General features: G+C 54.2%; 3 protein-coding genes across 3 annotated transcripts; 1 reads left to right on the forward strand and 2 right to left on the reverse strand.

The window, feature by feature from the left end:
* Window positions 1-3,451: 3,451 nt before the first annotated feature.
* Window positions 3,452-5,189, forward strand: SPBR_04178 (cytochrome p450 monooxygenase; the record flags this gene model as incomplete). Its single annotated transcript, XM_040762461.1, has 2 exons — window positions 3,452-3,619; window positions 3,705-5,189. 2 exons carry the CDS (start codon window positions 3,452-3,454, stop codon window positions 5,187-5,189), a joined length of 1,653 nt encoding a protein of 550 aa, XP_040621405.1.
* Window positions 5,190-5,679: 490 nt separating this feature from the next.
* Window positions 5,680-7,032, reverse strand: SPBR_04258 (uncharacterized protein; the record flags this gene model as incomplete). Its single annotated transcript, XM_040762541.1, has 3 exons — window positions 5,680-6,066; window positions 6,124-6,620; window positions 6,801-7,032. 3 exons carry the CDS (start codon window positions 7,030-7,032, stop codon window positions 5,680-5,682), a joined length of 1,116 nt encoding a protein of 371 aa, XP_040621406.1.
* A 1,380-nt stretch (window positions 7,033-8,412) lies between these two features.
* SPBR_04239 (uncharacterized protein) lies at window positions 8,413-9,859 on the reverse strand (the record flags this gene model as incomplete). The annotated part of the gene is made up of 2 exons (XM_040762522.1): window positions 8,413-9,049; window positions 9,123-9,859. The coding sequence occupies 2 exons, from the start codon at window positions 9,857-9,859 to the stop codon at window positions 8,413-8,415; spliced, it is 1,374 nt and encodes a 457-aa protein (XP_040621407.1).
* Between the last annotated feature and the right edge of the window lie 1,452 nt (window positions 9,860-11,311).

Consider the following 11,311-nt stretch of genomic DNA (forward strand, 5'->3'; position numbering starts at 1 on the left):
ATTCAAAACTGTCGACAAAAAAATGTTGAAAATAGGATAAAATTAACAAAAAGACGTTAAACTGCAAACAAATAAGGTTACTTTTATTTTTGATCGTATTTTCTTGTCCTGATATCACCTCATGGAAGGGTCATCCCTGTTTGCACGTCACCGACACAGACTAACACAGTCGTATGACCTGACTTTGCATATCAAACGACTAGACGTGACCGGTTCACCGCAGTGTATTGGGCAAGAAGAAGGCCGAAAATGCCCGTTGTACGTTGTGCAACCCCAAGACGGATCAAAAGGGTGTACGACAACAAAGAAAGACGCACTGACTATGGGCAAAACGTCTGTTGGGGCTGGACGCAGGGTGGCATGGCACTCGCAAGCTGAAAAATAAAATAAAATAAAATAAAAAATCAAATACTTCAAAAGGTCAAGGCAGTCATGGTGTCGTCTCCGTACGACGGCTGTTACCCGAAACACGGCTGTCAATAGTCCAGCCCTGTTGATATTGTGCGTGAGGGTGTGAATGTGCATTTTGGGATGATTTTGTGTATCCATCCACGATCCTATCAGCCCATCTTTCCTCAAACTACTTTATTCGACTCAAATTTCTCCGCCATCTTGTCTTTATTCCACATCTTGGCTGGCTCCTACCGACAGCAATTCCGCCAACTAGGAACCAGGGCCGATTGGTACGCCAAGGCGCCGGAAATCCACAAAAGAAGAAGATGGGGAAAAAAGTTGACGACATGCAGGGTCGTACTGGACGGTTGGCGGCGTTGCCACTGTACTCTGAATGTCACACTGTAGCTTGCATCGACGTGTCGACGGATGCTATTGGTTGTTCGCGGTTATTTGGCATCGAAAACAACGACGTGCAGCCAACAGACGACACTATTTAAAGCAAAACTGCACGAAATACCCCAATCAACACTGCCCAAGCAGCGTAAAACCAACATCAACCAACAGACAAGAAGCACATACGAACTGCGAGGCCTAGTAAAGTCTGGAACAAAAAGGAAATACGAAATGCGAGTGGTCGGAGAGAAGCCGAATGGAAATCGACATCCGTTTCTGAGGGAATTAGGGGTTCTGCATCCAATGGAGATGTCCCGAATAAACATAGCAACTAAATCAAATACGGTCCTTTCTTTTCGTTGTAAGAGTATTGTCAGAGAGAAGACGCAACCAACAAGATTCAAAGTGAAAACAGTTGGATATGAGGCTGTTATCAGCTGCCTTGCCGTCCTTCAGATGTATCTGCAGCACGATACAGGAGTCTCATTGGCTTGCTCCTCCCAAGTCGTCTAAACTTGCCATATTTCTGTTGTCAACCGGTCCATGACTGACGTTTAATCACTCATGGAGGGCCGGCGAAAGAGTTGTTTTTCCAGGCGCATTCTATAAATGGCATTTTGTCCGGCACCCGATTCACCTGATTTATATGGCATTGCACATGCTGGATTCGACCTGAAAAAGTGCACTTTTGTCAAACCAATGAGACGGTCCCATGCTGAACCACGCCTGCATGCACAGAGATGCAGCATGCACGCCCATATGCATGTTGTGAACAGACATCCGTCGGATGCTGTACGGTGTTTTGGTCGAGTATCCAAAATCCTGCACGTCAAGTCCGCAGTCGACAAGTACGACCTGCGATCGTCCTTGCATCGATTATCGAGTTTGCGTCGCTCATCCGAATTTATGAGGCCCTGTGTGACCTTGCCATCGCCCCGACGGCTAATGGCATTAGCGAACCAGCGATTTGACGTGGTATTTGGATGGCAGGAAACAAAAACATGAAAGAACGGAAGGAATAGGCGATCAATGGTATCACCGGGACGATTGCCGATGTTGCACTCTCCACAAGAGAACCGAAGACGTACAAGAAGAAATGTGACAGAAAGAGTAGTTCGAAAGGAAACGAGATAGAACACAGAATAAGGTGCAGCATACCCGTACAAGATAGTACATGTACCTCAGACAGAGTACTTTTGCCATGTCAAATGGGTAGATGTGGAGTGGAACACCGGGGGGACGTAGGCATGAGAATTAAACAAAGCAGAACCCCGGAATACAGGCGCCGGCTGTGTCCTCTCGATGTGTTGGTGCGATGGGCGTGAAAGACATGGGCGGAGGGTGAACGGGATATGAAAAATGTCTCTCCTGTTGACAGTTGGTGCACACACAATCCAAAGTCGTTATCTATTGCGACGATGATCTTGGCGTTGTCAAATAGGTCGACGGGTTCAGCTCTTGTCCGGAGCACAGAGTCCTTCATCGCCGTTCAATGTGGCCTTTTTTTTCTTTTTCGACTCAAACGAAGTCCATAACAGGAAGTATCTCCGGCAGGAAAGACGGCAGATACACCCATCGTCCCATTGGGGGCGACAACAAGCTAGGTTTCTTTGACAACTTACGTGGGGGAAAACAAAAGTGGTATACGAGGCACATCGCAACAAGTTAGAAAGACTGAAATCGCCAAGGCTGGCTGGCTGAAACTGAATTCTCAGAATGTGTGTCTGCTGTATATGCTTTCGTTGATGTATCTCTCCTTGCGGTGAGATCCAACAGTCACAACCGAGACAGGGGCTGAGCGTCGAGGTTTTTGTCTGTTGGCATGGAAGCGAGGACGTACGCAGATGCTCTGGACTGGCATTGGAAGATTGCAGACCTGCTGTCGTCACCTTCGTCAACGACAAGGACAACATGCACGTAAGGAACAAGCCAACGCAGACATGAAAGTCGAAAGATGCAACCCTTCTCGGACGAGGAGCCGATGCCGACGTGTGTATGGCGCAGGGAGCATGTCGTATGTCGCGATGCCGATGCTCGTATCCACATATCAGAGGCTGTCACTGCGTCGCTGCTGTCAGCGATAGCTGAAGTTGATCGACAAGGGTCAATACAAGAAAGAGAAGAAAAAGAGGAGATCTCTAGACAGAATAGGGAGTTGACGATGTCTTCCCTTTTTTAAAGAAAGTAATAATGAAAAAAGATGAAAAATTGTACAGAAAGAGAACCGCCTAACCATCGCGAGGGCCATTGGCCATGCGCCGTCCTATCCCATGACCCCCTGTTGGCAAGATGAATCGACAGAGACGGAGAAGGATGTGACGAAGACGAGCAGCCAAGGAGGGAAAAGGGCAAAAACAGGCGAGGAGATAATGGCAGTCGGTGTGGCCCAAATGCCCAAATGCCCAAAATGACCACAGTGACGTCCATGTCGTTCGAAGCCCTTTTAGGAAGCCGCGATCCGCGGTCCTTCTTCTTTCCATCGTTGTCTTCCGTCCCATCGCTTCTTTGCTCTTTCCTCTTAAACCGGTTGACAGAAACATTGTGCTCCTTCCAAATTTGCAAGAACAAATTCTACCGTAAATTTGACAACTCCTGATTCTCCTTTCTCATCTGATTCTCATTTCTCATTTCTCATTTCCACCTTCTCCTTTCTCCTTTGACCATGGCCACCATCACGACGGTTCCCTTGCACATCTTGACCGACATTCTTTGGCACTCCGCGCTCTACGGAGGCCTTGCCTTTGGCCTCGCGGGCCTTGCCCGTTTTTTGTACCTCGCCTTCATCTATCCCAACTTTGTGTCTCCTCTGCGCGACCTTCCGGGTCCAAAGGTAGTCTCCCGGTCGTCCATCTCTGCACGCTCCCTCTGACACCATCGCTGACCGACTGTAGGACCACCACTTCTTCTTGGGTCAGCTCCTCAACCAGTTCCGCTCCGGCGACCCCGAGCAGCCCTACACGGACTGGATGCAGCAGTGGCCCGATGCGCCGCTGATCCGCTACCGGGAGACCGGCGTGGCGGCCGAGGGCCTGCTGATCAACAGCGCCGCTGCGTACCGCGACGTCATGCAGTCGCAGACGTGCTACGCGTACGAGCGCTCGGTGCCGTTCCGCCGCCTGATTGGCGACATTATCGGCGTCGGCCTCGTGTTTGCCGAGGGCAGCGAGCACCGCGCCCAGCGAAAGGCGCTGGGCGGCCTGTTCACCGTCGGCAACATCAAGGCGTATCTGCCGACGCTGCAGGCCAAGGCCGGGCGTCTTGTGGCCGAGATGGACCGCGCCATTGATGGCGCTGCGGCGGGGACGGACGGCACCAGCGGCCGCGTCGACTGCAAGCAGCTGTATGCCAAGATCACGCTCGACGTGATTGGCATTTTTGCGCTGGGCATCGACTTTGACAACTTTGCGACGCGCACGCCCTTCCAGTCCAGCTACGAGGCCATGTTCGACCTGTCGACGGCCGGCATGCTGCTGGCCGCCATCAACCTGGTGGTGCCGATCCGCTGGCTGCCCCTCAAGGCGAACCGGGAGTTTATGGACGCCAGCACCGAGCTGCGCGGCATTCTGACGGGCATCACCGAGGCCCGCATTCGCTCCGTGGGCGAGGCGGCGGCGGCCGACAGCAAGGAAACAAAGACAGCCAAGACTGCTGCAACGACGTCGGCGGCCAGTCCCACCAAAGACGTCAAAGACCTCCTCACGTACATGGTCGAGACCAAGTACCGCGCGGTCGACCCGGCCAGCCGCTGGTCCAAGGAGGAGCTCATCGAGCAGGTCCTCAACTTCATGGCCACGGGCCACGAGACCACGGCGGGCGCGCTGACGTTTGCCACGCACGAGCTGGGGCGGCACCCCGACGTGGTGGCCAAGCTGCGCCGCGAGGCCCTGACGCTGCCCGCGGCACCCTCCTTTGCCGAGATTGACCGCCTCCCCTACCTCGACGCCGTGCTGCGCGAGTGCCTCCGCGTCCAGACGCCCGTGGCCGGCATCCCCCGCGTCGCCCAGCACGACGTCGTCGTCGCCGGCCGCTTTGTCCCCAAGGGCACCACCCTCATGCCCATCCCCGCCGTGCTGCACCGCAACACGCTGCTCTGGGGCGACGACGCCGCCGTCTTCAACCCGGACCGCTGGCTCGCGGACCCCGGCACCGGCGGCGCCGTCGACCGCGACACGTACGCCTGGGTGGCGTTCGGCCACGGCCCGCGCGCCTGCATCGGCCGCGCCCTGGCGTCGCTCAATGTCAAGGTCGTGCTGCTGGCCCTGGTGCGGCACTTTACGTGGGAGTCGGTGCACAAGGGCAAGCTGCCGGTGGTCAACCCGTCGGGCCAGCTGCGGCCGAGCGGGGAGGTGTGGTTGAAGGTGGCGCGTGTTGACGATGGCGTGGTCGCTGAGGCCACGTAGACAATTGGGCGACCACTGTGGTGACGATTTTTCAGGAAGCGAAAGAACAAAAAAAACCATAAAAAAAATGCTTTAATTTAGTTTATTTGGATGGGTGATGGTTTTGGTAGGGTCGGGATGAACGTAATGGTTTCTGTTATGATCTGATTCTCAACTGGATTCAATGTTTGGTTACTCGAATTAGGGGCAAATTGACAGGGGTAAAATCGAGTGATAAATTACAATGACATGCGATAAATTCAATACATAACATAGCAGCACTATCAAAGAAATGCGACAGTGTGATGAATAGTAAATCAAATAAAATAATAACCAAGTTCTTTCATCAGACTAACGGACAATAAATTGTAAAAATCAAAAAATCAAAAATCCAGTGATCGACAGTGTACGGCAGACGTCAACAAATATGCCTCAAGACGGCAATCTGGTCAGGATGGTCATCACACGCCACTGCACACCACACACCACCAACACCACAGCTGAATCGTCGTCACACCCCCATCGGCACCAGTTCCACCCGCCGCGTTGCCTGCACCGCGCCCCCGTTGGCCCCAAAGTACCGCACGCTCTCGAAGCTCCACTGGTCGTTGGCGCGCACCCAGTTGCCCAGGCCGTCCGCGTAGAGGAGGAGGGGGGTGGCCACCATCCCGGGGAGGGCCTGGGGCGCCCCTGCGAGGACGGTGACGGCCTCGTACAGGCCCAGGAATCGCGCCAGGAGCGTCTGGTGGTAGGCCGCCACCCAGTCGACGCTGTCCTGGACCGTCTCGATGCGCGGGGGCGCATGGGGGACGTCCTTGTCGGGCGGGTTTTTGAGGACGACGGTGACAATGTTGTGGACGGCGCCCGAGGCACGTTCGCGGTCGTACGAGACGAGGTCCTCGGTCATTAGCGGGACGATTTAGCTTTTACCTTTACCTGTATGATGAGGACGTACATTGCCAATCAAAATCATGTCGGTGGCCACGCTGGCCAGCTCGCGGACGAGGGGGTGGTCGGCGGCCGCCGTGATGGACTCGTCGTCCACGTGCGCGGGGAGGCCCAGCTCCAGCAGGACAAAGGACGGCAGGGCGCCGACAGTGCGCCGGCGCACGTGCAGGAAACTGTCGAGCGTGTACACGGGTGGACCGCGCAGACGCTCTTTGGCCCGGTCGGCCGCCTCCGTGGCGACCGCCTGCAGATAGCCCTCAAAGTGGCGCAGGAAACGCGCCGCCGTCGCCGGCCGCACGCCCGGCGTCGAGGTCGCCCGGTGCCAGAACGCGCGGGCGATCTCGACACCGCCCCATTCACCCTCCGGCCGGGCGACCGTCGGGTTCCGGAGGGCCTCCGTCACCAGACGGACACGCTTGGTTGTCTCTGCGGGGGATTCGTCGTCGGTGCCGTCCTCGATGACAAAAAAGACATTCATCAAGTCACAGCCGATACGGATGTGCTCTGACGGAATGGGAAGGGATGTCAGTTTGCATGTTAAGTTTGCAATGGGTCTGCATCGTCTCGTCCTCTCACTACGGACATACCTCTGCTGAGTTTTGGATACGCCATGGAAGCCAGTAATCCTCTGCATGTTAGATTCACAACAGTGCCAGTAGATGAGCATGTAATGGGCCTTCTCACCATAATTGCACCGGTCAAACGCCAACTGGGCCTTGGCCGGGAAGAAGTTGTACGAATGGAGCCACTGCAGCGACTCGGCAGCCACGGTTTCGTAGTGCGGATTGACACTGCGTGGCCACGGCCACGACGCGAGCGTGTCCGGTAGGTAGAGGTGACCCGTGGCGTGTCTGTCCGGTCCTTTTGGATTCTGGGTTGTGGGCGGCCACCACCAAGATAGGAGGAGGGAAAGCATAATGTGGACGTATTCGGTGTGCTAGGTGTTGCGGTAATGTGTGGTGATGATATCTGTGATATCCAATATATCTAATCAATCTGTTGGGAGTGTGTACTGGGAACGAGAGTGGAACGGCACTTGGTAGAGAAGTAAAATAGAAAACGGAAAAGACAAGAGTACGAAGAAGTGCAGAGACCAGAGGAGACGAAAAGGTGCTTTAAATATGCAAGGAGGGTGGCAGCTGGGGGCCAACAATCGTATGGAGTGCACTACTTTGCCTACTGCATGCCTTGTTCACCATGGGACCGACCATGCTGGCCTTTTTGGCGACGATTTCTTATCAACGTAATTTTATTTTTTGTTTTTAGTGTCTCTTTTTCTTTTTCTTTTCTTGACAAGCGTAAACTCGTGTTTGTCTTGTGGTCGTCATAAGAGCCGAATTGCATATCGTTGGATGAAGTGGTCGTGTAATGGTCTATATATGGTTATATGGTCGTAATGGTTGATAATGATCCTGTTTAGACATACAGGATATTGTGATATCTCTTCTCAAATTGGTACAGTAGACACAGTAGACTTGGGAACTGCATCCAAGACTGGTATTTATTCAGATTAAAAACACAAGAAAGGCAGGAAAGGAAAGGCAAGGAAAGAAAGAAAGAATGATATAGAGAGTGTTACGACGGGCCGTCGAGGGCTCAAGAGACGGTCAGACTGGGGGATGCAAACATCCTTTGTTCACAAGACAAACATAAAGTCAAGTCTCGCCAAATAAACAAAAAATTGTAATTGCAACTCACCTTTGCATGTTCAAACAATTGACCATGTTCTTCATCCTTGCACTCCCTCACCGATGACAAGCGGCAGTGGTTGCTCCTAGGATTCGGACGCGCAACCACCCGTTCGGACATGGCGTACGGCCACCGCGTATTCCAGTGCCCCGGAAAAGTCCATTACAGCGACGTCCTGTCATCGTAAAAGGCCAGCGTGAACTATGCATGCCAGTGGTCTGCTTTGGACTCGTGTCTGGTCGTCATCTTACCAGCTATTTTCCTCGTCCTGCACTGTTTTCCTGCTGTGGCATGGTCTCCCTAGCTGTCGAGACGATTCACGGCTGCTACGAATGTCAGAGGAATCATCATGAATATTCATAGCTAGGCACATAAAACGCAGGCTTGCTTCGCGTATCCTGAACAGAATCGCAGTGGCTGCCACGACCTGGAATGAACTGACATCAACTTGGATCTTTTTGGACTGAACACATCCTACAGACAAGACGAAAGATTAAATACATGCATACACGCATACACGCATACACGCACACCGACGCTGCTTTTGAATCTTGGTACGGACTAGTCTTCTTGGTACGACTACCAGGAAAGGCTTCCGTGGGCCGCCCTACGGAATCTGGTTGACACGCCGCTGGGGCCCAAAGCCGCGCTCCAGGTCCGGCCGCCGCTCGCCGTGCGCGCTGCGCTGGCGCTGGCTCTCGTGGTCGTGGTCGTAGTGGACGAGGACGTCCGTCGTGCGCACGATGCCGTTGTAGGTCATGATCTCCTCTTCGCTGGCGGTGGGCGAGCTGTTGAGGGTGGTGTGCGTCTTGGAGCCGGCCTTTAGGTCGCGCAGCGCAAACGCACCCCCGCCGTCCTTGGCCAGCGGGATCGAGCGGCGGTTGCTGCTGTTGTAGTTGTCGTCGTCGACGGAGCCTTGCTCCTTGCGCCGGCCGCTGCCGTTTGTGGCCGCGCTGCCGCCGGCGCCGGCGCCGTACGCGTAGGGGTTGTTGTTCGTGCCGCGCCGGGGCGTGCCGTCGCTGTTGCGGTCGTCGTAGTTGTAGCCCTTGTCCCTGGTCGAGAAGAAGCGCGGGAACCAGGAGCGAAACAGGCCGCGCAGGGCCGGGGCGGAGGCGCAGATGATGGCCATGTTGATCTCGATGGCCGACGTGCAAAAGGCCAGCGAGTAGAAGGGATCGGGGCCGGGCGGAAGGAAGAAGCCTTTGTAGAAGTAGACGAGGCGCACGACGCCGATGATGGTGACGCTGTACAAGAGGGAAAACAAACGTTAATAAAATGTACAGATGCAGTAGCGACACAGCCAAGTGGGATACGTACATGCCACCGAGGACAAAGACAAACAGCAGGGCAATCTTGACGCGCAGGTGCATCTTGAGGCCGAGAAAGACCCAAAAGGGCAGGGCCAGGCACAGGACGTCGGTGAAGATGGTGAGGGCGGAGGTGGCGATGAGGAAGTTGGGCTGGTTGATGCAGTGGCCGCCGGGGATGGTCTTGTCCCAGCTGTAGGCGACGGGGATGCACTCGAAGATGACGACGACAAAGATGGCGACCATGAGCATGAGGTTGAGGGCGTTGAGGGCGTGGATGCACCAGCGCACGCCGGGCTTCTGGCTGCCGAGCTTGAGCAGGAAGAGCAGCATGGACGTCTTGACGAGGGCCAGGATGGGGTTGTAGAGCACCTGCACGGCAAAGTTCCAGACGGCGGCCGTCTCCATGTCGTACGCGGGCGGCACGTCCCAGACGTGGATGCCGATGAAGTTGGTCTTCATGCACATGTACATGGTGGCCGTCTCGGCGACGGAAAAGACCATGGCCACGACGATGAGCGCGTCGTCGGCGCCAAACTGCTTCGTCTTGGCGCGGCTGAAGACGCGCAGGCCGACGACCAGAGCGGCCAGCAGCGGGAAGAAGAGGATGATGGCGAAGCCAAACTGCTGCAGCGGCGACGTCGGGTACACGGCCGGGCCGGGCGGGCCCACGGACGGGTCGCCGGGGGGGCCGCCGCCTTGGACTTCGGCCGCGAGGATGTCGGCCCAGCGGTGAAGAAGGGCCATTTTTGAGGAGTGTGCGGGCGTCTGAGCGTCTGCGAGAGTTAATGATCCATGCCTAGCAGTGCCGATCGCGTTCATCGTCGCCTTTGGGCAATGCGACATACTCACGTTGGTGTTGCTTTTTGGATGTCGATCACTCTGACAGTGTGACTTGTCAGAAAGGTGACGGTGAATGACGATGAAGACGATGAAGACGATGAAGACGATGAAGACGATGAAGACGATGAAGACGATGAAGACGATGAAGACGATGAAGACGATGAAGACGATGAAGACGATGAAGACGATGAAGACGATGAAGACGATGAATGACGATGAATGACGATGAATGACGATGATTGACGATGACGGGACTAGTAAAACAGGGGAGGCCAAAGAAAAGGAAGGGAAGACAAAAGAGAAGAAGAGAAGTCGAGAAATAAGACAAGGAAAAGAAAGGAAAAGAAAGAAAAAGTCCTGTTGTTAAAGTCACATCGTCATCTTTTGAACCATCTATGCACAACTCCTTTTATGGATGTGGACAGCCGCGAGGTTCAGCCAGACAACAAGACAACAAGACGAGGAGACGAGGAGACGAGGAGACGAGGAGACGAGGAGACGTTCTTGGTTGCCGGCATGGCAAGGAGCATGGGTCAGACCCCTTTTCTTCGTCGCCTTTTGACTATTTTCAAAGCCATTCCTTTTCTGCTCGCTGTCCTTGCATCCATCGCAACCCGGAATCGGCACGAAATACGCCGCACATGTACGACATACAATGTCCATGTTGCAGTTGGTAATCAACGCGGCTGGGGTAGGGTCGTGACGCTGTGAGCCGGCCGCGACTTGCATTTGTCTTTTTTTTTCTGTCTTTTTTTTTCTGTTCTTTTTTTTTTTTTTTTTTGTTTGCTTTGACCTCCTTTCGGGTCTGACACTCATTGATCACTAGCTTTGAGCTTGTCTGCCGAAGACGAAGACAGTGCCAATGCCAAGCCAGCTTGAAGGCGGCGGGCGGGGAAGAGAGTCAGCAAATACGATGAAGAAAGTGAGGGGGCAGACGGGCGAGAAAAGAAAGCTTCGACGTGTACGCACGGGCTTGATAAAAAAAGAAAAAAAAAGAAAAAAAAAAAAGAAAAAAAGGTTGGAAGGAAGCCAAGGACAGCAAACTGACAATGTCAATGCACCGGACAACAGAACGGAGACATTAACGAATGTGGGCAGCGCCGAAACGGGACGGCGCGGAGAGCGAGGAGAAGCGAGTCGCGTAATGAATGTGTTGAACGCCACACAGAGAGGCTCGCGAAACTTGCCCAAGAACAAAGGGTAATTGTCAACCGTCAGTCACATGCCATGGCGGTCCACAGTCACTCTCTGCTCCTCTGCTGTTCTTCAGCCGCCAACCTCTCATTCATGCCGAGTTCGCATACGTCGCATGGCGCATTCAGACAAATTTAAGAAAAGTGGCCTGGCTCAGCCTTG

Source organism: Sporothrix brasiliensis (genome assembly GCF_000820605.1).
Source record: "Sporothrix brasiliensis 5110 chromosome Unknown Cont16, whole genome shotgun sequence".
NCBI lineage: Eukaryota > Fungi > Ascomycota > Sordariomycetes > Ophiostomatales > Ophiostomataceae > Sporothrix > Sporothrix brasiliensis.